Genomic DNA, 23,350 nt, shown 5'->3' on the forward strand with positions numbered 1-23,350 from the left:
CGATTTTTGACGTTATTTGGACGCTATTTTACGTGTTTGCGGGTCATTGTGCGTTATTTTGCGTTTTAAAAACGTGTTAAAACGAAGTAGGGGACTCGAAAATTTAAAGAAACGACATTAAAAACGTCCCTGGGGCATTTCGCGATATTTTGCGTATAAAGATAACATGAAAATGCCACCCCTAGCTATAGCGAACGCGCCGCGTCTACAGAATATTTCCTGCGAGTACGAACAGGCTGGAGGAACGTTTCCTGGATAGATGAAGGCGGTATATTGCTACAAGTGGCGCTAGTGAATTACATAGGACTTCCTGCGCAGAAGGAACTTACAAAGTGGAGACTCGTGTAGCGCGCCAGGCAGGCCGGCGGGGGAGGACGACACTTACTTTACAAGCCCTTAAATAGTTGTTAAAAAATGTACGGATCTCTTTTGTGGCGGTTGAAGTAAACTGGTATCAAGGCGACGATTTCCAGACGGCGTTTTCACGACGTTGATTTATCCTAATCAAGGGTAATCGGGGATAAATTGACAATTTGATGGATATTGCTTCGACGGATTTTACGATAAGCTCGTATAAATTCGCTGCTCAAGCAGATGCACGCGGTGGTCCTGTCTAACGTGACGTATTGATCTGCCCGCCGCGTTTACCGGCCGAGAAAGGATAGCGCGGATCGGGCAGCGAAAATCTCGATTCTATCGCGCGGTGTTCGACTGGAAGGTGTGCTCGATAATAAGCACACCTGACGAAATTCAATTATGCGATTCCCGTGGGCGAGTAACCCAATTTGCACGTCATCAAGCCCGCACACGGGGAAACCGGTTCGAAGACTATCCCGATGGTATACAGGGGGTATACCTATACCAAATATTGAAGTTCCTGGATTGCACAGGACTGCCCTCGGGGACGCCAAATAACCCGCGCCAACCTCCAGCTACGCGGCTACGATTCGTCTGAACGACGGGTGTAATTGCCTGTAATCTACCGCGACGCGGTCGTATTACAGAGATCATTTAAGGGAGAGAACCGCCGCCGCGCGGCACGGGTTAGGTCCGCCAACATTATCGGCAAACGTTGTTCAAAAACAGTTTGCGAATTTAGATTAGTCGCGAACGCCCGATTCCCCCTTGTGTACCGCGAGCCCGGTATACGGAAAGTGAAACCCTAAGTTTCATTTATGGTGTAATTAAAATTTCATAACATCAAGAATTATTTGACGCCAGTGCACGACTAGCAACAATTAAGCTTCCAATCTACCATAACTGGGCAACGCGTTTTTTTATCACAGAGAAAAGTTATTGCGAAAAATATTACCTCAGTCAGGGTTTGAACCTGGACCTCCCTACGCTCTCGGCGGACGTCTCACCAATTCGACCACTGAGGCACGTGGCAATATTTATCGCAATAAGCAGTACTTATGATGACATCTTCGCGTTTATTTTTCAACTAAAATTTTCAGCCAGTACTTAGTGACATTATGTACTTTACGTTGGTAACCGAGAGCTACGTTGAAATTTATCTCTGTCGTTATCTGTTTTTCTCTGTCGTTATTGTTGTGCGGCCCCTGTGGATTAGTTTCGCGGACTTCTCTCGATTCATTTCGGCAAAAATACATAATTAAAGATCGCGCGTCTGTTACCACCGTTAACTACCGTTTTTCACGCGCATTTATTAAATCGTCCTTTAATTAATGTTATATCATTGGCTATTTTAACTTGCAAATTACAGTTCGCTGTACTTTACGTGTACAGTACCGCTCGTAACTATTTAAACGACTCGAAGAATTAAAACATAGAGGGTTATATCACGGAAAACTAATATTTATTAATGAAAACTGTTCTACATGATAAGCTAGTAGATTAAATGTAACGTAATAATAGTTGATTAAAAGATTACTTATTAATTCTTATTTAAATAATATTCATCAATGTGCTAACCCTTTGCCTTGATTACTGCTTTGCAAACATTTTACACTTGTTCAACTAATTTCACCATTGTTTCCGCTGACATTTTATTCCACGTCTTTTCTTTCGCACGTCCTTTTCGTTTATAGGAAACGTAGTTTAAAGAGCGCTACTTTCTAATCAATAAACATGTTATTAATAAAATTGTATTCAATGCCTAAGAAAATAACTTCGCAATAATATTAGCGAGATTATATTTGTAAATGTCGTAAACGTTCGCGGTTTTATACTCTCAAATGTACATTATCATTCTGTTACCTTCACTTGGCTCGTTCTTTTTATTGGCCTGTTTACATTTTTAATTTAAAGTATAAAATGTTTGTCGTTGGAAAAATTATGAGCAGTACCGCGTGCCAATGAGACACGTCAGTTGACAGTCCTTGCAACACTCAACACAGTATCGAGGATATTTGCAAGTTATTAATGATAATACGTAGCGTCTCATGTAGCTCGGATAATTGTATAACTGATGCAGTGATTACAAAGCGATTGCTATCGACGTACCGATTTCTTGGTACGACGCACCTCCTCGAACAGATCACTCTCCTCCTTTCTCCATCTGCTGCTCCTATTTCCGACGGTCTGTCTTGTCAGCGGGATGGTTCTCGAGGTCTCTTTGGTGCCATCGTCAAACGATCATGATCAAACGGACCACGGAAGGCGCGATCCCTCGCTTTTGCCCGATTCACGTTCACTTCGGTGATGTTAATGTAACACAAGTCGGCCGAGTACATTCTATTAATTACTGTAATTAGTAAGATCCAGCTTTTTTCGTTACACGAACACGCGTGATTTTAAATAGATCTTCCCAATTTAAAAGTAGATCAGAAGTAGAGGAATGTCAATGCGCCTCAATTTTTATGCAATTTCGTTTTCTTGTTATTTTTTAAGTAGAAGTACCCGAGTAAAAAAATGTCAGGGCTAATTCAAGCAGTTAAAGGCACCGATAAGGATTCCTTAAAGAGGGATACCCTACTATTGTCACGTCGGGGCCTTATTAAATATTGTTAATGCCCCTACACTGAAAAAAATTTCTGGTTGAATATGGACGAATCAGATAATTCCTTTAGGATTTACCAGAATTCCTTTAGGATTTACCAGAATTTCTGTAGGATTACAGGAATTCTGGTAAATCCTAAAGGAATTATCTGATTCGTCCATATTCAACCAGAAATTTTTTTCAGTGTAGTTTCACGTATTCCCTCATAATAGAGTTTGACAAACGGTAGCCTGAATAGTACTAGTACCACTCGCTTAGGCTTTCTCGCAAGTATGTAAAAATCATCCCGCATTAGTACAAAAGGCGAGTCGATTGTGACTTAGCCTATTACTATATCTGTAAAATGTAGAAATTGCATTTTTCAAGGTTCATTTTGTCATTAGAAATATGTTAATTTTACACAAAATTTATTTCAAATTATTTTGAGATTTGCATTTATTTTGTGTTAAAATATTAACAGAGTATTAGTGTGATCATTTAACATATCTATATTATGTTAAATTAACACAAAGAGTTACGTGGACCGTTTGGGACATGTGATATCTGTTAAATTTAACACAAATTTTTCAACTGTGCACGTATTAGGACCCGATTAATATTAAGGAAAACTGATCAGGGCCTCTTCACAGCCTTATTAATGTTTTACTCGGGTACCTTCTAAAAAAGTGTTTCTGATAACGAGATAACAGCCTTGACCTATTTGAACTTATCACGATCTTATGTGATAAAGCAAATAATGACGTAGTATTGCGAGATAAGGGTAACGTACAGTACTCGTATTAGCCAAAATGATATCACCTTTCGAGTTTTTGGGCATAAGCAATTTTTAAGTGGACGAATGAAATATTGGAAAATCCTGGTGTATTTTGTCAAATTTCATTACCCTTCGTGCACACAAGATGCACCTGTTATCAGGTGTCTACTGTAAACTTTGAGCACACTCGATGCACCTTGACGAAAGTTGTGCTCGGAAAACGTGAAGGTGATATAATTTTGACCGGTACTGTATATAAATCTAAGTTTATATACTCTTGCGTTTGGAATAAATCTTCTCTCGATGTGTTAGTGCGCTCGCACCGACATTATTTTATTCTGGGTTTAAGGATTTTCCACTTAAGATTAAAATTGCTTTCTCAATAATAAATACGATGCTATGGGCATCGACTCTATTTTGTGCACGGAAAAAAATGCTGTTGAATTAAAAAAGAAGTAAAGCTGCTTGAATTAATGTGTCACGGGCTGCCACAAACATAAATCTAATAATTCACTCAAGTGTATTTGCTGTTGATTTTAATTTCGAGCGTTGAATCGAGGGGGAAACCGCTGGTCAAAATCTTGTATGCCCACTAATGCGCAGTGGGCATTACTTTATCTTATTATCTTATTTTATCTTATTTGTTTTATCTAATTTTATCTTTATAATGCCCAAAAAATGCCCAGTAATGCCGCAGCGGTTTACCCTTCACATTGAACTAAATATTTAGATTATCAAGACAACTACTGATGTTTTTCATTCGTTAACACTGATTTTGTTTGAAACAATTTATTTCAATTACACTGATACTATTGGTACATCATTTTCTTTCCGTGCGACAATTGTGTAACAACATTGGATCCGAAAATCTTTTCTGTGGATGTGTAAAATTTTATTATAGTAGTCTGAAACTTACAGAAATATTAACTCTTTGAAATTGTCAAGAGGAGATTACCAAGTTAGATTTGAGGCTCACTTTTTGAATCCATATATAAAAACAAGAAGTCTGCTAATGTCACATGTTTTATAAAACGTATTATTTGATTCTGCTATTAATTACGCGTCGCATGATAAAAGTATTTGTCGCGCGATCCTAAATTCGTGCAGTTAAACGAGACGATCGACTATTCTCCGTTCCGGAATTCGCGCGATAGCGTCTACCGAAATTTTTCGTGCGTCAGCAAATCGCTTCTACGTGCCACCATCTTCGTGCAAACGAATTGAAGGCGAGGTGTGCTTGTCTTTTAAGAGTTTCTGGGATTTACGGACGCATTCCCTTCCGTTAGCCGCCACGCTGCACGAATCTCCTGCTGATGAATCCCGGCCGGTCTATTCGTATTACATGTATTTTCCTATTCCAACCGCTATTCGGTTGAGCGCAACGACGAGTAATAAGGCGTAAAAAGCTATTAGATTGGCTGACGAGTTCTTCCGTTCCGTTCCGGCTCTATCCGTTCTTTTTCTCCGAGGATCTTCGAGAGTTGAAAAGGCCTCCGCCTCGGTCGATGAGAGAACTCGATAGCGAAAGACATTTTCACGTTACCGCACCGCGATATTTCCTCGCTATTTGAAGCAAGCGCGCTTAAACCCAAGTTACTTAATTCCTTTTTATAATCTCACTCATCCCAACGTTACACAAACCTCCCTCAGAATTTTATATCATACACGCAGATGCGTGAACAGCTTATCGCGCCGTGATCCTCACAAACGACGGCGAATGAATCGGCGCGCGAATAAATGCAATTTCGACGCAGCCGTTCCTCCATTTTCTCAAATTAGACATGTGGCTTTTCCCCCGGTAGTCCTTCAATTTTGGTGCCGCGCGGCGACATCGGAAACCGATATTCGCGGGATCTACCTTACGAAAATACAACGAAGGGGAAGAAAGGAGGGGGCGGACGACAGGGGAGACAAAAGTCGGAAAGATTTCACAAAGCAAGGGGCGCAGCGGGTCAACGTCGCCACGGTAATAGACACCGGCGCAGCGGCGGCGGCGGCGGGAGGAGCGGCGGTTTCGCGAAGGTGACGGCGGAGGTGATGGTAGAAGGGCTGGTGGTGCTGGCGCGCTGGGGTGGTTGGGCGACGGGTAGGTGGGTGACGGTAGGTCGACCGCGCGGGGACCAGGGGATAGCCCCCGGGTTAGGGGCTGACGGTTCGTGGCGGGTGGAAAAGGGGCGACTCCGGCAGTCAGCGGGTTAGAGCCGCTCCGTGCGGGTTGAACGCGAGCCGCGAGCGTGTGCGCCGCGCGCCGCCCCACCGCGAGCTTCCTTCGCGCGGAGAATCTGCCCTCGCGCTCTCGTTATCCGCGACTTTGTCCTCGACATAGGTACCGCGGGGATGCGCCGCCGACCCTACCGTCAAGTCGATCCCCGCGCGTCGGCTCTCGCGACTCCTCTCCTCCACGGGATGATCCCCGCGGAAGACGCTACTCCGCGAGCGGGCCTGCAAACCAAAGTCCGGATTGAATTTTTCAAGAATCGCCGAGTGATTACGTAATGGCGGTTTTTTTTGTGCGAGTGCGTTGTGCGCAACTGGGATTACGGAGTGATTACTAACGTGATGGATGGAAGCTTTTAAAATCACGTGCCATTGAAGTGTCATCTGTGCGGAGGTTTCGAGAGATTCTCTCGACTTCTCCGGGAGGACGCCCGGTGTAATTCGCGAAAACAATATCATTTGTGCACCGATAATCTCTCCGGCGCTTGTGCCTCTGTTAATTTTAATATTCTAACTTGGATTAAACGAATAACGGGGAAGGGGGAAACTGCACTCGGTCATTCCCACGTTTTAAACGTTAAACATGTACCAAGTGTCAAGTATCGGTTTTAAAAGAGTGGAAAATGCATTCGTCGTGCCAGAAAAATTATCACGTAATACTTGTTGTCTCCGTAATGACATCAATTATAGAATCGCCCGTTATCGATCGCGATGCATGCTCGCGCGCGGAAAATCGCGGAAAGCAACTCTGTTCATTGACGAAATCTTATATAGGTCGACGATTCTAACACCTGGCGCGTGATAAAACTACGAGGCTATGAATTCTTTCATGCGACACTCTGAAAAACGCCAGAAAATCTGCTGAATCCGTGACGAATGTGCGAGGACTTCGCGCTCGTAGCGCGGAACTCACGTTAGATTTTTCGAACGTTTGTCGCGCGTTGCCGATTTCGTTACGTGTCATCCGGCAGTTCAATGCAACCTGAGTAATTTTGCTCGCGGCTTCGTCGCGTTATGTTACGTCGCTCGTCGCGTACCTGCGTACACGCGCGCGCAAAACACGACGCACCGTTTCGCGGAGCGAACTTAGGATTCTAACAATTGCGCTACCGCCCGTCCTGTCATTGGCAATAATTTTTTCTCCTCTTACAGTTCTTCAAGCTTACTTCCTTTACACGTCTGCGTTTTTCATTACGATAAATAGCAATTCCCCCGGCAACTCGAGACTCTTCTTAACTCGTAAGTACGCGAACAAGATAACGGAGAGCCCTCGTAGCGTCAAGTTTTCTCTCTCTCTCGAAAACTGTAAGAAAAGCTCGCGTATACTATTGAATCTTTTTCCCTCTTTTATAATAATACATTTTAGTGACGCAAAGTTTTAACGGGCACGCATTATTTTATACGCGATCGTTACCGATAATATCTCATGAATATTTATTTTATTCGCGCCGAGGAAAACGATAATCCGGATGTATTATCGGGTTTTCGTTTAAGAAACAACGCGGGTTTATTTGATTGTGCCCATGATTTAACGCAATTATCGGTTAAATTGACGTTTTCGACAATCAGCTCAATTTCTCTATGGAAAGACACGTTCCACGGTGAAGTACAAAGCGCGGTTTTCATCGCTTCAAAATTCTCGGCGAATTCATTTGGTAATTGATATTGCGAAGTGATGCTAACAAGCCGTAGAAAGGCACATTCAGCGTAATCGTCATTCTCGAACTGCCGTAGACCGGCGGAGATGCAAATTCCGGTTGGTCCCTCGGTTAGTGTAACAGCCGATAATTTCATTCGCAAGCTCATTATGGAAATTGGAACTGTTTCCATAGAAATTACATAATTAGAACATGTCGACGGTCGATTCGTGTCCCGGCGACGTTAAACGCAGCCGAAATTGCGTAGCTGAACGACCGAGCGACGCGGGCATAATGCGCCGACAGCACGTGACGAACAGCCAAAAACACCGTCGCGAAACGCATTGACAGCCCGTCGTGGGCAAAAATACAATCCCGCCAACGTAATTACTCGTTACGCAAAGTGTTACGCAGCGCCGGGAAACGATAATCGCTTCTGCCGTCCCTTAAATGTCCGCAAGAATAATGCCAATCTCACGTGACTCGTTAACCGAGAACGTTTAACGTTATTGCATCCTGAAGAGGGATAGGACGCGATCAATTTTGCGAGGAATATATATTGGGTACATCCTACGGGAATCGCAAGTCTAATCGCTTGAGATGACAAACACCGGTAAATAATCGACGAGAGAGAGAGAGAGAGTTGAGTGAAACAGGACCGCTTCTGTGGCTCAAGTATCGATTTTTTTTTACGCCGGCACGACACAAAGTTAACAATTATAATTTTGTTACGTCGATATAATGCAGCGTGAAATTAATTTCAGCGAAATGTTTCCCGGGCTTGCCCCGAGGCACGTCAAGTTTCGCGGTAAAAGCGGGCGCGGCGGCGCCCCTTAAGCGCAAACGCGTAGTGTTAGCGAGTTGCAGAAAGAAAGGGTTGCCACCGCGTACGGCACGGCAAGAGGGATTAACCTGTTGACAGGTGCGTAGCTCCGAAAATTGATTGCGTGCGTCCGATGCAGACGCTCGCGACCGCGCGCATCACGTGTGACGCCCGACGTGTGTGCGCTTGACTGCAAGCGTTTCCCGCTCGCAGTTGCATAATCGGTCCTTCACATTATCGGCAGTTACTTTCCCTCCCTCCCTCCCTCCCCCCCCCTGCGCGGTCATTCGACACGCATTTGGTCGAGCGTAAACGATAAACGCTTCGCGACATTTTGCCTTTCAGTTTTATCTTGTCTTTTTTTTTTCTTTCGCGGAAAGACCGGCCAAGGCGAAAATAACTTGAAATTAAAATAACCAATAAGAATATTCTTAAGTGTCGCCGGCGGTAATTAAGAACGTCAGTGTTTTCTTGACCGTATCTGGCAATTTTAATAATGCAGAAAATTTCTTGCGAAAAATATTACCTCAGCCTGCACCTCTCTACACTCTAGGCGGGCGTCTCACCAATTCGAATTGGTCGACCAATATCGGTCTCTCCGTGTTCTTTCTTAATTTATTCCTAACCGAGTTCGTTCCTAATGTATCGAGGGCGGTTCCGCGTGGAGGGCACCGGCGGCAAAGTGTAAATTCGTTCGGCAAATCATGAAAATTCGCGCAACTGCTGTCGTCATAGTAACAAGTATAACGAGCTCGCGGGCAACTCTTTGCGGATAATTTGGATGAAATCGCTGAATAACGGCCGGCGGAAACATTATTCAGCGTTATTCTGCGCGGATTCGAAGCTTTGAGCAGGTCTAACATCCCGCGCGGATTTCCTCGAATTTTTTTCATCGGTAGATTTTGCGCCTGTTGCGTATCGCGAAATTGCGTTATACGTTGCGCCGTCGTTGTTTCCCCTGAAGTAATTCTCTCGGCCCGTCGCGCAATTAGGAACTGATTTATCATCTAATATATAACATCGAAACAGCCGGAATGAAATGAAACAATGAAGCGGCGTTCTTTTATTTAAAACCGGCGGTGTTTCTAGGCGTTGAATTTCACGCAACGGTGATAATCCGAGATGTCCATCTACGGAAGTGCAATTCGAACAGTTTGCCAAGTGCCGATGTTTACGGACGTCAAGAGACCCGGCGGGCCGCATTAGCGATATTTCGAAGATCGTGTACCAAAATCTGCCGTCGAAAAAAATCGATCGTCGACTCCGACCAACGAAAAACTCGTGAAAGTTCCACCGAGTACGTGTCCGCCTCTTTCTACGTATCGCTAATTGTTTGCCGCCGAGGGCGCTGAAAAACTTTTCCCGATCGACCGGAAGTCGTCGCGAGAAACGTGTCCGCTTTCCCAAAGTGACAAGTGAAATCGTTCGCCATCTGCCGCCAGCCGAACCAATGGAGATCCGGGAATATAGTATTGCCACACAATCGCACCACCGGAGGATCAACTGTTAATTAGCAGACATGTATACTCACGTGCACGGGGATAACGGCATGTGCTGTTATCTTCCTACTGTTCTCTACCTCGAACGATATCGTAAGTACCTTTGCTAATCGAGCCGGCGGTTGAGTGAAACGTTGCGACGCGACATAAAGGGACCTAATTGTTTTAGGCAGGCGTTAGAAATTACAATAAGTATCCTTTCCGCTGGCTCCTCCTAGTAACTTGAAAAGATAAAGGACGTGTCGATTATATCGCGCTTTTTCATATGTAAGAGCGCTCCGTTGTAACACTTGAGAGACAGAGACAGACAGACAGAGAGACCGACGTGCGTTCGAGTTGTTTTCTTTTCTCTGATAAGACAACTAGAGTGACTAGAGTGACAACCTGACGGTATTTAGGCGGAGAAGAAGAGATATGCACCCACTGCACAAGCTGTCTATTACTCGAGAAAGAGAGAGACAGCGAGAAAAAAGAGCGAGGGAGAGAAAGAGACAGAGAGAGAGAGAGTGGGGGTGCTTAAACAATTGCGTAGGTTTCAGTCGGGCGGAGTTTCGAAATTTCATGGAAGGCCACTGTAATTATTTCTACGGCTTCAAATGTCGGCCTTCTCCGTCTGTCGCCGGTGCGAAGCTCGTGGACGACGAAAGTGGGATAATTAATTCGGGAAGTCAACTCGACGCGCCCGCGAGGAGTTTCGTGCGGGAAGTTACGTTCAAGCGAAACACACGTTTCCGTGTGTTTCCGGGTATCCGCGGGATTAGCGTAATGTTAAGGGGTGATCACCGCGCGAGGCGGGCGGAAAGAAACGAGCGTAACGCGAGGCCGAAAGCTTAGATAGAGAAGCAAAAAAAAAGGGCGGGGAAAGATAACGGAAGATTTTGCATAATAAAGCGGTTAAACGCTGCGCCGGGCTGCGCCTGGTTGAGGGTTGTACATGCAAATGCCGTGGAGAGCTTGTCGAATAAACAAAGGGTAAAGCACATCCGCCGCATCTCCCGGTGAAGCTCGCTTTTTGTCTGCTGCGTTTCGAAGAAAAGCTTTATCGATCGGCGTGTCGCATTATGCCATTAACGTTATTATCGAATCGCACCGGTCTGAACCGCTCCTCAGCTTTAACAAACGTCTACGTCACTTCACCGGGAAGATTCTCGGTACATTCGTTGCTTGTCTACCTCGTTTCGATGTACCCTGCGTACGTCAATACGCGCGCCACAGAAAGCGCAGTTATAGACGAAGGACAGTATCGTTTTATTACGCCCGCGAACAAATTGAATGACATCATATGATAATTTCAGTCCCCGTTTACGTGCTTATTTATTTACTTTCTGTTTGCTCGGAACAATCGTGACAGCGTTTTTTTCCCCGACAGTTGGCCGTTACGATTTCAAGAAAATCTCGCTGCGCGCGAAAAACGCACTGTCGATTTTTATTTTCCTCGCGTCTGCTGTCCAACCGACTCAACGTGGAGGCAGCTTTTTCGAAAAAAAAAAAAAAAAAAACTAAAAAAGAGAATTCAGTACCAATAAAAAAGGAACGAGGGATTACACGCTTCTAACTGGCGTATCGCCGTGATTTATCCGCGGCCTGTGATTTGTCGATCGGCAACGGCGAGCCGGGTAACAACAATTAAAGTAGCGAGATTTAATATTCCGTCGTGCCGCTGCTGCGACGATTTACGCGCGGGCGACGACGTCGAAGAGCGGAACGGGAAATTGATACTGTAGCGCCGCGGCGTCGGTGGCACCCGCGAAAGGATTGCCTGGTGATTTTTTAGCGTCTCGTGACCCCGGAACCATGAATAACCCGGAAGAATTGCGCGCGCGCGCGCGCGCGCTAATTCTCCGGGATTTGTTCCTGTCACACGAGCGACCCTAGTTTCATTTTCCCGGCATTTCTTTTACCCAAAATCAGCTCCATGTCAAACCGTGCCGTCTTCGTGTCCAGGTAACACGGTCATCTCTTGCGCATTCAATTTAAGGGGATCCTAAAGCCGTCTGTTTTATCGACATTCTTTGTTGGAGGTAATCTTTTAATTGGCTTTATAGAAATGCAAAACTCTTTTAGGGAATTGAAGTACGCAGCAAAATCTAGACTATGCTGGTCGACTTTATATCAAAAACAAAAAAAAATTTTTTTTAAATTTTACTAATTTTTTATACACTTGACGACAATATTTGCTTGATGCAAGAATTCTACAATAAATATATACAAAATGAGACCAGCATACTCTAGGGACAACATATAAGAACAATATCGTGCAATTGGAACTAAGATTAATAACCTAGAAAAAAAGATTACTTCTAATAAACGCAAGTCCAGAAACCCAAGTCTACACTGAAAAAAATTTCTGGTTGAATATGGACGAATCAGATAATTCCTTTAGGATTTACCAGAATTCCTGTAATCCTACAGAAATTCTGGTAAATCCTAAAGGAATTCTGGTAAATCCTAAAGGAATTATCTGATTCGTCCATATTCAACCAGAAATTTTTTTCAGTGTAGACTTGGGTTTCTGGACTTGCGTTTATTAGAAGTAATCTTTTTTTCTAGGTTATTAATCTTAGTTCCAATTGCACGATATTGTTCTGTAATCCTACAGAAATTCTGGTAAATCCTAAAGGAATTCTGGTAAATCCTAAAGGAATTATCTGATTCGTCCATATTCAACCAGAAATTTTTTTCAGTGTAGAAAAAGAGATAAAGAGCGGTATGGCGTGTAGAAATAGTCGTAGACTTTTTCGAGTGAGATCGCTGCCAAACATCTGTCAGATTGTCAGTAAAGCCGTGGTGTTGACGGTGCTAGAATTCGATCGAAAATATCGGTCTCAGCAATGTGTAGCTAATAAAATTGCTGCTTTTTCGTAAAAGTTGCAAATTGATTGGCTATCAATTTCTCGGGCCGAATCTCTAGCCCACCAACCTTTTCTTTACCGCCGCCGAAAACGCCGGTCTGAAGTGACAAAAGTCTAAAGTAGAACTTGGAATTAAAAATGTCGATAATTGACGTTTTTAATTCCGTCTCCTATCTTATCGACACTGATCGAGTCCGCCAGCGGCTTTAGGATCCCCTTAACACGAGGGAGACGACGGCGCGTTCGAATTGGTGTATGGATAAGCGGACAAAGATTCCCCAGGGCGGAAAAATTCGCGAACGAGAAAGTGGAGGCAAATGACCATCGAGATTATCGCGGTTTTACGCTACGGTTGGTTCGGACGACCGTTGGCTGGCTGGCTGGCTGGCCGGCTAGCTGGGCGGTGGTCCATTTTAACCGTCGTGCGCAGAACGCGGATTAAATCGGCGTTGTTTGTTGTACTGTCGGCTTTTGAGCCCCGCTCGCCCGCGATTTTCTACTTTATTGTCCATCGCTTACATCGCCGCTTGACACGTGGCCGTGATTAATCCTGAAACTGACGGGCGTTCTTCCGCAAGTTGCCTCGACTCCGTCGGACCCGGGGTTATACAGATTGCTACGTGAATTAATAGCAGCCCTGGCGCGCATCGCGTTGTTTATTAATTTCATTTAAACCAGCTTATACCCATCGGCTACGATTCGCTTAGACATTTAGCGCTTTTACATACTGGGGGATTCTTGTCGAAAGTACGTCAACTAAATGCGAACGAACTCTGTCGTCTTGGAACATAAAACATATTGAGGAACATATCGAATATCGATAGGTTCACATTGATTTCTCGCGAACGAACAATGTTAACGTTGAACCGAGAAACCCGTTTCTCGACATTGTCATATCTGTTAATTGCCGATAAATAATGGAAAATGTATGGTCGCAATAACCATCAGAGAAAAAAAGGAGAGAAAGTAGCGTTTAATATAGTAGAATCGAAGGGAATAAGAGTAGCGAGTGTGTAGGTTCGGAAAGAGAGAAAGCCGGAAGGACGAAAGACAGTTGTTTCTCCAGAACGGAAGGAGTTTCACATTTTCTCATAGTCGAGACGCAAGGAAAAAGGATTCGCGACGTCGAGTCAACTTTTCCAGCTGCTTCCACTTTGCCCACTCTATCCCTCCTCTCTCTCTCTCTCTCTCTTTCTCTTTCTCTGCTCGTTGGCGACCGATTTACTCCCCGCGCCGGCCTCCTCTCTCTCGAGAAAAGTATCTTTGCATCTGCCAGCAAATCTGCCTTATAGGAAGCCCGTTCTCTCCTCTCGGTTGACAATTGCGCGATTAAGAGTAAGAAAAAGTTGAAAGTGGACGCACATTCTGAGAGAAGAAAAGAGAAATGCTAAGTGATTTAATTACTCGCAACAAGCTTTCCTGTCCTTAATCCGTACGAGATATCATTAACGTTCATTTTCCGGCCGGTGACTATAGCTATGGCGCGAATAAATTGGACCGAGGACTAGATTGTACCAAGAATGCGCTGGCTGTGCAAGTGGCGAATCGTTAGATGGCAATTGATTCGCGATTACTTTCCTCCCCACGCTGCTGGCGCGAAATGCAATTCGAGCGGTCATCGAGAACCGCCCGCAGTTTTCCCTTGTCAGCTGCACATTACCGCTGTATCGTCCGACCAGTTTATTCTTCACGTTCCGCTTGGCTTTCTCGTCGAGTGCCTTTGCATCTGCCAGCTCCCGTCCACTCGCCGCTACATATGCACGATACGTTCCTGTCTCTCTCCCGTCTCGCCCACCATTCTCCCGGTGCCACCAGCAAGACGAAAAGAATAAGTTTCGTTTGTTCGCTGTTTATTTGCCCTGCCATGTGCAGTCTCGAATATCTCGATAAGCGCGACCTTTGCTGGGCGATTATCCGATGACATTTTTAATTAAGGAGAATGTCGAATAATGACTCGAGAGAATACGCGCGCGCGCTCGCCTTTGTCTTCGTTTTGTTTTTTTTATTTCAATACAACGCGAAGTACGTTACCCTTTGCCATTTGGATTTTATCCTGATCAAAGTGATATGCACTCTGCTCGCTCTCTCTCTCTCTCTCTCTCTCTCTCTCTCTCTCTCTCTCTCTCTCTCTGTCTCTCCATGTAGGTATGTCGAATACTCTCCGATTTCAATAAAAGTGTCTCTGATGTTCCCGAATCATTGTATTATCTCGCTGCATATCCAACGGCAATAGCAAAGCTTCCTACAAGACGGGGCTCGACAACGCATATGCAGAGAAATGCAGAGGAAATGCGATTACATGTATGCAACAGGGCGGGGCAGGCAGAAATAGAAGAACCTTTTTTCCATTTTCTTCACGACTCCGACGGGCAATTAAAAGCGCAAACTCACTTAAACTCACGAGTATTCAAGACACTCGAAATTATCTAGATGAGAAATATCGCGCGATATTGTTTCCCGTATTGCAATCTATCGTTATATTTTTTTCCCCGTATCCGCGTTCCTGTTACCTTTATCTTTCTCTCTTGCGAGGATTTAATTTTTCTGCTGATACGTTCTCGCTTCCCGCGGGTCCCGCGATCGTCGAAAGATGTTGCTGGCGATCCTCTCTCCGGTGTCTCCTGTGATTCATGCGAGGGAACGTTACATGCTTTACAACGATTCGTTCCTTGTACACTCCGTTTCCTAATCGCTGCAAGTGTAACCCGTCCCCCTCGAAGATAAATCGAATCGCCATTCTGTGCCTCGCGCAAGGTGAATCCGCAATTATTCAACTACTTTGAATACGTCGAGTTACGCGCCGACTATCTGCTCCGTCCCTTAATATTACACGGGCGCGCATTGTTCCACACCGCCGCTGGTAATTAGAGATAACTAGACTAAATGGTAATTCGGTGCTTCTGATATGCCCTCCCTCTTGCCGGCATGCGGCCTGTCGATTGTAAAATAGCGGATCTCGCGGTTTGCATACCAGCCGCATACTCGATTCATGTTTTCTAGTAATAGTAGAAGGGGGAGGATCGCAGACCTGACCGAGTCGCAGCGGACCGTGAATTTATATAAACAATGTTTGCAGTTTAAAAACTACTGCATGAATATATGTAGAACGTAAAAACGTTCTCTCACGTGGAAAACAAGTTTTTTTTTTACGTTTAAAATTAAATGTCCTTTTAGCTGAATGTAACTAAATGAGTTTTATATTAAAGCTGTCAAAGTAGAGCTCGAATTGAGTGTTATTTATAAATAATTGTTACCACATACCTCGGTGGTCGAATTGGTGAGACGCCCGCCTAGTTGTGAGAGAGAGGTCCAGGTTCAAACCCTGGCTGAGGTATTATTTTTCTCAATAGACTTAAAATTAAAATTATTTAGACACCAACATCCTATCTTGGCCGAGGGGGAAACCGCTGACCAAAATCTTGTACACCAATGCCCACTAATGCCCAGTGGGCATTACTTTATCTCATTATCTTATTTTATCTTATTTTATCTTTACAATGTCCCAGCAAGGCCTAATGCCCAGTAAGGCCCAGTAATACCGCAAATCTGTACACCGCAATACCCTCAGCGGTTTCCCCCTCGGTCTTGGCTCTTACTCCTTTCTCACTTCGTATTTGTGTTCTCGCATTAGAGCCTTGTGAATTTTTTTAATTGTTTTTATTAATTGAATATTATTTATTCGCAGCACAATTTTATGCCAACGGGTAGATTTTCACACCCCTAAAGCTAAGCAAGCTTTTCGGAGTGAAACCTTTGACAGAGGTTAATGACTTGGATTAATTTGCGTGTCGTTAATGAAACATCGACCTCTTTTGTTTGTTTGTTTTTTTACGTCGGTTCAGAGATGACGTATGTGCGTATCCCTGCAAACATGGCACGCACAAAGCGGAGAAGGGGCGAGAAGGGGTAGGGAATCCAATTACTCGGAATTTACATAATTCCGCAGGTACAAGCCGATATCCTTGCGGGCCGCAAATTCGGAAAATTCGTATTCCGCGACCCGCTTGTTTACCCCCTACGCGCACTAGATATCACGATGAATATGGCATCACGGATTAAATGCTTTCGCGAATTCGCGGAAAATCGGTTTTACGCGATTGTTGGTCGGCCGGGTCGGATTCGCGAAAATTTGACCTCGTCACACGAAATTATTTTGTATATAAGCAATGCACGCGCGCGTGCACATTTTGTGGATTACCGCGGCTCCCTTGCCGCGCGGCGTCGTACATCGCGTTTTGTTTTTGTACGGCGAGCTTTAATTTGCCCCGATAGCCTGTAAACAATTCAATCTGCGATATTTTTCCCTCGCAATTTTGCATGCCCTGCGCATACCTGGAATGTGCTACTAACAGAACATTTGTCCCTTTTCTGACATTCCGCGTGTACGAGGTAATATACTAGGCGGGCCGTCGCTCGGGCATGCTTCATGGCTCATTTTTCACGAGTTTCGCTGTGACAATCGTTCCATTTGTCTTTATATATGGTTTTATAAATATGAGTGATAGATGACCGTCTTTTCCCATTTACATATACTTGATTGACGCGGCGAATGTTTTGTACATTTTAACATTTATCGTTGAACGCAAGTAGAACGCAATAACTCTTCAGGCGCAAAACAAAATTACTAACAATAAGTCCAGTCGCTGTTTTTAAGAGATACAGAATTTTCGCGCGTATCGTGTACATTCGTTCGGCACTACGATTTTATTCGACACGTTAATTTTTATCAGTTTCCGTAAGTGACGTTGTTTTTACACTTTATTTATTACGCCGTTTATACACTGAAAAAAATTTCTGGTTGAATATGGACGAAACAGATAATTCCTTTAGGATTTACCAGAATTCCTTTAGGATTTACCAGAATTCCTGTAATCCTACAGAAATTCTGGTAGATCCTAAAGGAATTCTGGTAAATCCTAAAGGAATTATCTGATTCGTCCATATTCAACCAGAAATTTTTTTCAGTGTAGGAAATCGTATGCTACGGCCAGTTGTGATTCGCGTTTACGCGAGCGCGACGTTATCGTGTAAATTATAAGCGTGATCGAAATTGTCTGTGGGATCTCGGCGGATTCTACACACGTGTGCATCAGGTGCATTATATGTAGCCGAGATTTCTAGCCCACGCTCTTGCTCGACAGTTTGTCGATAGTTCGTTTTTCCTGCCAGAATGATGAATTCTGAATTTACTGCCGCATAAAATTGCGTTGAAGAGTTGTTGACGTTCGTACGTAAATGCGTCGACCTACATACATATGTGCGTGTCAATTCTGTAAACAAAAAAAAATTCCCGCGCTCATTGGGGATCCGTACTTGAGTTTCGAGATGACGTGTAAATTCAATGTTTCCTCCTAATGTCTGCTCCTTTACGTGGCTGCTGCGAGCGAAATAATTATCGCGACCCCGTCGACTTGTCCTGCGTCGTTACGAAACGGAGGAGACTGCTCGTAATTCACTTCAATAATTACCGCGCTTTAATTAGACGAACGCAGAGGGGCTCCCTTTAATTATTGCGTGCGAACTATGTCAGCGGCCCGCGTAATGAAAGACGAAAATAACGGTATATCGCCCTTCCGACACCCATTGCCTTAGATCGGGCTTTGAATAGAAACGTAAACTAGATTATACGCGGCCTATAATTCTCGATTATAGGCTCGTATATAAAATTCACGTGCACACGCGATCAGTTGGGCCTCCATGTGGGCCGCGCAAATATTAAAGGTTTCAAATATATCGTCTGAATAAGAGTAGGTTTCGTTTATTTCACTCGCATCATTGATTCGGTCTTTAGCTCTACTGTGTCGTTTAATAATTCTAATATTATTATCACGTTACAAAGAACCAGCTCGGGCCGCAAGAACGGCATGTTACAATTATTCGTATTAGATTAGAATCATATCGGTCCTGTTGCACTTATTCGCCTTAAATTTATTTAACAATTCCGTTGGTTATTTTCTTGTGAAAAAAGTTCGCAGAACCTGGTATTCTACGTACATGTAATAATTGCATTTACTGTACGTCGTGTCACGCTCGTTTCCTGAAAAGTGCGATGTGACGGGATCGACTCGACGAACGTTGAAGGAAACGTATCCCTTTCTTGACGCAAGTCCGGGACCGCGGGGACCATAAGGGGCTTGGCGAACATGGCCCCCTCACCAACCCCGTGACGAGCCTCGTTCGTTCGCGTCGTGCTCGCGAACATCGAGCGCGCGTCTCGTAAGGGAGATACGGCGTTATAATTCATGAAGCGCGACGTGCAGCCGGATGAACCATAAAGCCGGGATAAACGGTCATACTTGGCATAGTTTCAGTGTCGCACTCGTGAAGGTGGATGACGTGCTCATTGCCGTGTTATTAGCGACCGAGAAATTTCCCTTCCTTTCTCGTTCTCCCGCCTCCCCGCGCTTCATCTTGTGGACCTGCTGCTCTCACACGCGGAAGCGCGCACAGATGGGACCGGACGCGTGTCTCGATCTTTCGTGTAATTGGCTGCCCGTGTTCCAGGCTTGAAAGCTCTCCCTTTTTTCTCTGTCTCTCATTGGAACGATGAATTTTTCGCAGCAGCAATGCGTCAATGGCACTTTCCCGTAATATCGCTAATTGAACGCGAGCTGTACCGCCTTTCGGTTTTTCTCCATTTTGCGCGCGGATCATAGCATCAAGTGATTTTATATACCACTTTTTTGGCGCGCGCTTTTCTCACTTGCTCGTGAATGCGGATATTGAGATGTGTGAAAAACAGCTTCTATTAAAATAAAACGGACAAATTGACGTATCTTGTTGCGCGGATATTTTTCGCCTCGTGACAGGCGCGCTTTGCGAATTGTGCGGGGAAACAAATTTTCGCTGCCGTAGCTAATCATGCTACAAATATTTTGCTGCTGTAACTATAAATTTCTAAACCACAACGAACGGTTTGCTGTACAAACGTTTCCTCTTTCATTTGAGACTAAATACAGACAAAAGTGTCAATTACTCTTTCAGTGAGAACGATGTGAATTTTGGTAGGCGATATGCCTTTTGCTCTGACGCGTGAGTGAAGTGTGATATTTCCTTTCATATCTTATTACTATTATTTATTTACTATTATTATTTTATATCTCACGCATTAGAAAAAAAGGGAAAAATGTATTTCGTTGTCAAACAAATTGAGTAAATTTTAGGTTAAACAAGCAAACAAAAGAGGCCAATTTTTACGAGCTTACTTAAAAGATGACAATATAATATTTTTTAAAAAATCAAAGATGTTAAAATCGAAATATAAGATAGCGTTCTTATATTTCAACGCTACTGTAACATCTTTGATTTTTAAAAAATATTACATTGTCATCTTTTACGCTCGTAAAAATTGGCCTCTTTTGTTTACTTGTTGCTGTTAAATATAACACGAGCGGAATTATTATTTGAAGCTGTAGTTTTCCGGGGGAAAATTTCAGTAAGTTTTGTAGGACTTAATAAGATTGCGCGAAGCAAAGTATTGTATCGTCAGACAAGGTCAGCTTCTCCCCCTCCCCCCCTCTCTCTCTCACACACACTCCCTCTCATTGCTTTTATGACAGAGATATGTGTAATGTCGAGGAAGCATCTGTCGACAGAATTTGATCATATTCTCATCGTGAAATCGTAAAATGGGAACAAAGTGGAAAATCGTGAGAAAGCGAAGACGCATTATCATCCGACCGGATGTGCCTGTTTGCGATCTTTCTTGTTGACGGAACATCCGTTTTCCGTCGAGCGAGAAGGGGTCCGAGTCATCCGATAGATGTGAAATTCATCCTGCGGGAATCCCGGCGGTTCTTACGAACGATAACGCGAATCAACAAGTGCGCAGGCGAAGTCGCGATATGATAATGCTAATTGTAGAAACGTCGAGATCATTAGTATTTTTCTGCGGATTTGCAATTGTTCCTCGGAAATTTATTCGAAGTGATTTTCCGTTACCGAGATTTCGCTCCCTATATTTTCTCTCCGAGGTCTTCGTTGATTTCTTCTTGACCTATTTTTTTAATTAATTTCTTTATTCTCGGTTAATTGCATACATTACGGATAATTCAGACACTGCAAAGTTTGCATTTGATAAATGAAAGTCGAATATTTCTCCAATATCCGTGCAGTTTGAATCTTATTTTTTTTGTAATGACAAAAATGAAGCTTGTAATTGATGCATTGATGATTGAGTTGTAACAATATTTAAGTTGTTTTTTTTTTAAAGAGTTTCTGTACGTTACATTAATAATTTCGTTACATTAATAATTTATTAAATTATTTATATTATCTTCAGTCACTTTCGGCATCTATACAAATGTACATATATCAACGACCTCTAGCCGTATCGTGCGCAATGAGAGTACATTCGTAGGAAGAAGAGGGTGGAGACCAGTAGAGCAAAGAAGCTGTTGCATCGGTGGCGTTGCCATGAAACTGATGCAATTGCCGTTATTTGTTCTTGACTTGCACTCACCGTTGCACGAGATTCTCGAGTCGTTTCACCCTCCAAATGGCTTCGTACTCTCATTCTCTCTCACGTCGGCGAAGGAGGGGGGGGAGGGGGTGTTTATGATGGCTAGCAGGAAAAGGAAAATGGCAAAAATAAGTTGAATACGATCTTCGTGCGTGGGAAAGATATATGGCGCATAGCTGTGAGAAATTTTCGTATACCATGTGCAATATCGATGCCGCTGCTCTTCCAATATCGTATGTTATACGTCGAAAATAAGTAATATCGAGTCAAAGAATTTTTATTTAGTAGATCGAACGGCAAACATTAGTCCACGCCACATTTAATTAAGGAAATCGCAAAGAGTAATGAACTCTTGGCGAGAGTCCTGGCATCATCATATTTGTTTCTACGTTTTTTAAATATTTAAAACACTTAGATAACGCTTCGTACGTACGGGCATGTTTATTTACTTATCCGAGGAATCGAATAATCGATGATTTGTCACGTTATTTTAATTCCCTTTGCCCGTGCAAAATAAATAAATAAATACTTTTATTTTCTCTCGCTTTCATACGCGGTCTCCGGCTCTATTTTCAATTTCTCGGATCATCGCTCGCGCGTCGCGACCCTCCGAATTTCACATTGGAAATTTCTGGCTATACCGTAATTTAAAAGCCCGGAGTTAGACGCGTGGAAAGTGTAATATCGATAATATACACTCTACTAATTAATGCGCACTGACAGATGTTTAATTAATGAAACGTGTGAAAACGAGGGCTTTGGAGGGAGGCACGGATTGCATCAAATTACATTCAATTACATCGGATTTGTAATGCTTCGCAAATATGGTTAATCAATTAGCGATACAAATAGCAGTGTTGCGATAATGAAGGAAATAGCTAATGACGAAACGATGGCGAAGTGTTCGATAGACAGTGAAATGAAAACGCGCGGTTCAGTCGATCAAATTTGATGAATGGCGACGAAATCATATTTATATCGTTAACCAGAAACTGGCCTGCGCCGATTCCCTCTAATCTATCCGTTTATCTTTTCTCTATTTCTAGAAGCTCATCGAGCTCTGGAGCTCCTGGAGGATTACCATGCCAAGCTGACGAGACCACAAGACAAGCAGCTGCGATTAGCTATCGAGCGCGTCATACGCATCTTCAAGAGCAGACTCTTCCAGGCGCTGCTGGGTAAGTCATTTTGTTTGCTTCACTGAAATTTTGTTGCGCTCGAAATAAGAAAAAGCGTCGTAACAACATCTTTACGGCCGTATCGGTTAAAGATCGACTCGCTCGAACAGCTATTATCAATCGCTCGAATCAAACAGCGATTATCAGAGAATACGAACGATTTAGCGATTAAGTAAGCACGCGAATCGAGATACTCGGGAATTTCCTGCTTGTGCTGATCAACGGTGAAAGTCGAACGATGGGTATCGGCATACATTGCTTCATCAGAATTTCACTAGAAGATTCGTATTCTGAATCTTTTGTGTTTTGCGGTCGTTACGCCGATCGCTTTTATTGCGAACGGAAGTTCACAATGGTCAATTACTGTGGGTATTGCGAAAATGTTGATTTATGACAATCGCCAATTATTTCCCCGACTTTCCTTTCGACGTAAGCTGCAGACTGAAATCGTCTTGGTATAGCCAATATTTTTTTATTTGGGAACATATGTGTATCCGAAAGGATTTCAACATCCAACTTCAACCACAAATCTTTTTTTGCAACGATTACACGATCTAACAATCAATTTTCCACTAAACAGATTTCGCTCTACGGGCAATAAATTCATGGTGAAATCAACCAGGTGATGCCTTCATTTAACAGAAACACCGCTATCCCACATTAGGATCCTATCGCATAATAGGGGGACTTTCCTTTAAGTTATATTACTCTGCCTTGTCGATAAGATGTCAATTAGTTGGAGTTAGCACATAAAATGAAAACTTGACCTCTAAAAAATTGAAATCATTCTCCATATTTCATTCATGTTATGATTTATATACAGGGTGTTACCCGCCTCATCTCTATTTATGAATAGAGCGGACTAGTCTGAGTCGAAAAATCCTCTACCATTTTGCAATTTTCGCAATAGTTAACGAGTTATTAATTATTAAAAATTGCTGTCTAAAGGCTGGTCTACAATACATGG

General features: G+C 43.4%; 1 protein-coding gene across 3 annotated transcripts in view; it reads left to right on the forward strand.

Annotated features, from left to right (window-relative positions):
- LOC105559522 overlaps positions 1–23,350 on the forward strand; it is a 167,070-nt gene that overhangs the window by 65,891 nt on the left and 77,829 nt on the right. For all 3 annotated transcript variants that reach the window (XR_001008754.1, XM_012007878.1, XM_012007879.1), the window contains exon 4: positions 22,252–22,383. Coding sequence is in view for 2 of the 3 variants with exons in the window: in XM_012007878.1 (XP_011863268.1) it covers positions 22,252–22,383 (132 nt within the window). In the remaining variant the exon portion in view is untranslated. The remainder of the gene's footprint in view (positions 1–22,251; positions 22,384–23,350) is intronic.

The sequence above is a fragment of the Vollenhovia emeryi genome, unplaced genomic scaffold, assembly GCF_000949405.1.
Source record: "Vollenhovia emeryi isolate VEMERY1.0 unplaced genomic scaffold, V.emery_V1.0 DF939266.1, whole genome shotgun sequence".
In the NCBI taxonomy this organism is placed as follows: domain Eukaryota; kingdom Metazoa; phylum Arthropoda; class Insecta; order Hymenoptera; family Formicidae; genus Vollenhovia; species Vollenhovia emeryi.